At 68.9% G+C, this 809-nt stretch overlaps 1 protein-coding gene across 1 annotated transcript in view; it reads right to left on the bottom strand.

The window, feature by feature from the left end:
- CRYBG2 (crystallin beta-gamma domain containing 2) overlaps nt 1-205 on the bottom strand; it is a 5,076-nt gene extending 4,871 nt beyond the window's left edge. The window contains exon 1 of the mRNA XM_005427143.2: nt 81-205. Coding sequence (XP_005427200.1) covers nt 81-205 — 125 coding nt within the window. The remainder of the gene's footprint in view (nt 1-80) is intronic.
- Nucleotides 206-809: the final 604 nt, after the last annotated feature.

The raw sequence follows: 809 nt of genomic DNA, 5'->3' as shown, positions 1-809 counted from the left end.
GCCGCCCGAGTAGAGGATGATCTGGGAAGGGGGACCCGGCTGCCACGCCGCCCTGCCCGGCCAGCCCAGCCCGGCCCCACCGCCCTCCCTGTACCTTGCCGGGACTTGTGTTGATCATCTCCAAGACCTCCTTGTCCTCCTGCTGTGGAGAGCCCGGGGGACGGGCGGGTGAGGAGCGCGGGGGGACCTCGGCGGAGGCGGCCATCTCCCTGCAGCCTCGCGTCTGGCGTCTGCCCGGCCCTCCCACCGCCCCGGGCAGCCACACCCGAGCATCCCTGCCCTGCTGGGGATCAGCTCCCGTCTGCCCCCGACCCTCCTGTCACCTGCCCGGCATCCTCCCGGCAGCCGTGGAGGCACCCTCCCATCCCTTGACCTCGTATGCACCATCCCAGCGTCCTCCCATCTCCCATGACCCCTCCCAGTATCCTCCCATCACCATCCCAGTGCCCTCACATCACCATCCCAGTATCCTCCCATCTCCCATCCCAGTGTCCTCCCATCACCCATCACCACCCCAGTACCTGCACTTTCACCCCACGGCCTCTCTGAGCAGAGAGGAAGCACCAGCCCCATTTTGGGAGCAGGGAAGGATGCTGCAGGGTTCAGCCCCCACCCGCGGGGAAGGAGAGCATTGCCCAGAGCTGGATTCACTCACCAGGACAGGCTCGAGGCTCAGGGTCACGGCGCTCTCTGGCTCCTCGGGGACAGCAGGGACAGAGCCCGAGCTCAGCGCTTCCAGCGCGGCCACCTCGGGGCCAGGCTGGCCACCGGGGCCCAGCCCGTTGTGGTCCCTGGGGCAGGGTGGGTCC

The sequence above is a fragment of the Geospiza fortis genome, unplaced genomic scaffold (genome assembly GCF_000277835.1).
Source record: "Geospiza fortis unplaced genomic scaffold, GeoFor_1.0 scaffold432, whole genome shotgun sequence".
Lineage (NCBI taxonomy): Eukaryota > Metazoa > Chordata > Aves > Passeriformes > Thraupidae > Geospiza > Geospiza fortis.
Note: the sequence above shows the minus strand (reverse complement) of the source record. Positions and strands in the feature narration are given on the sequence as shown.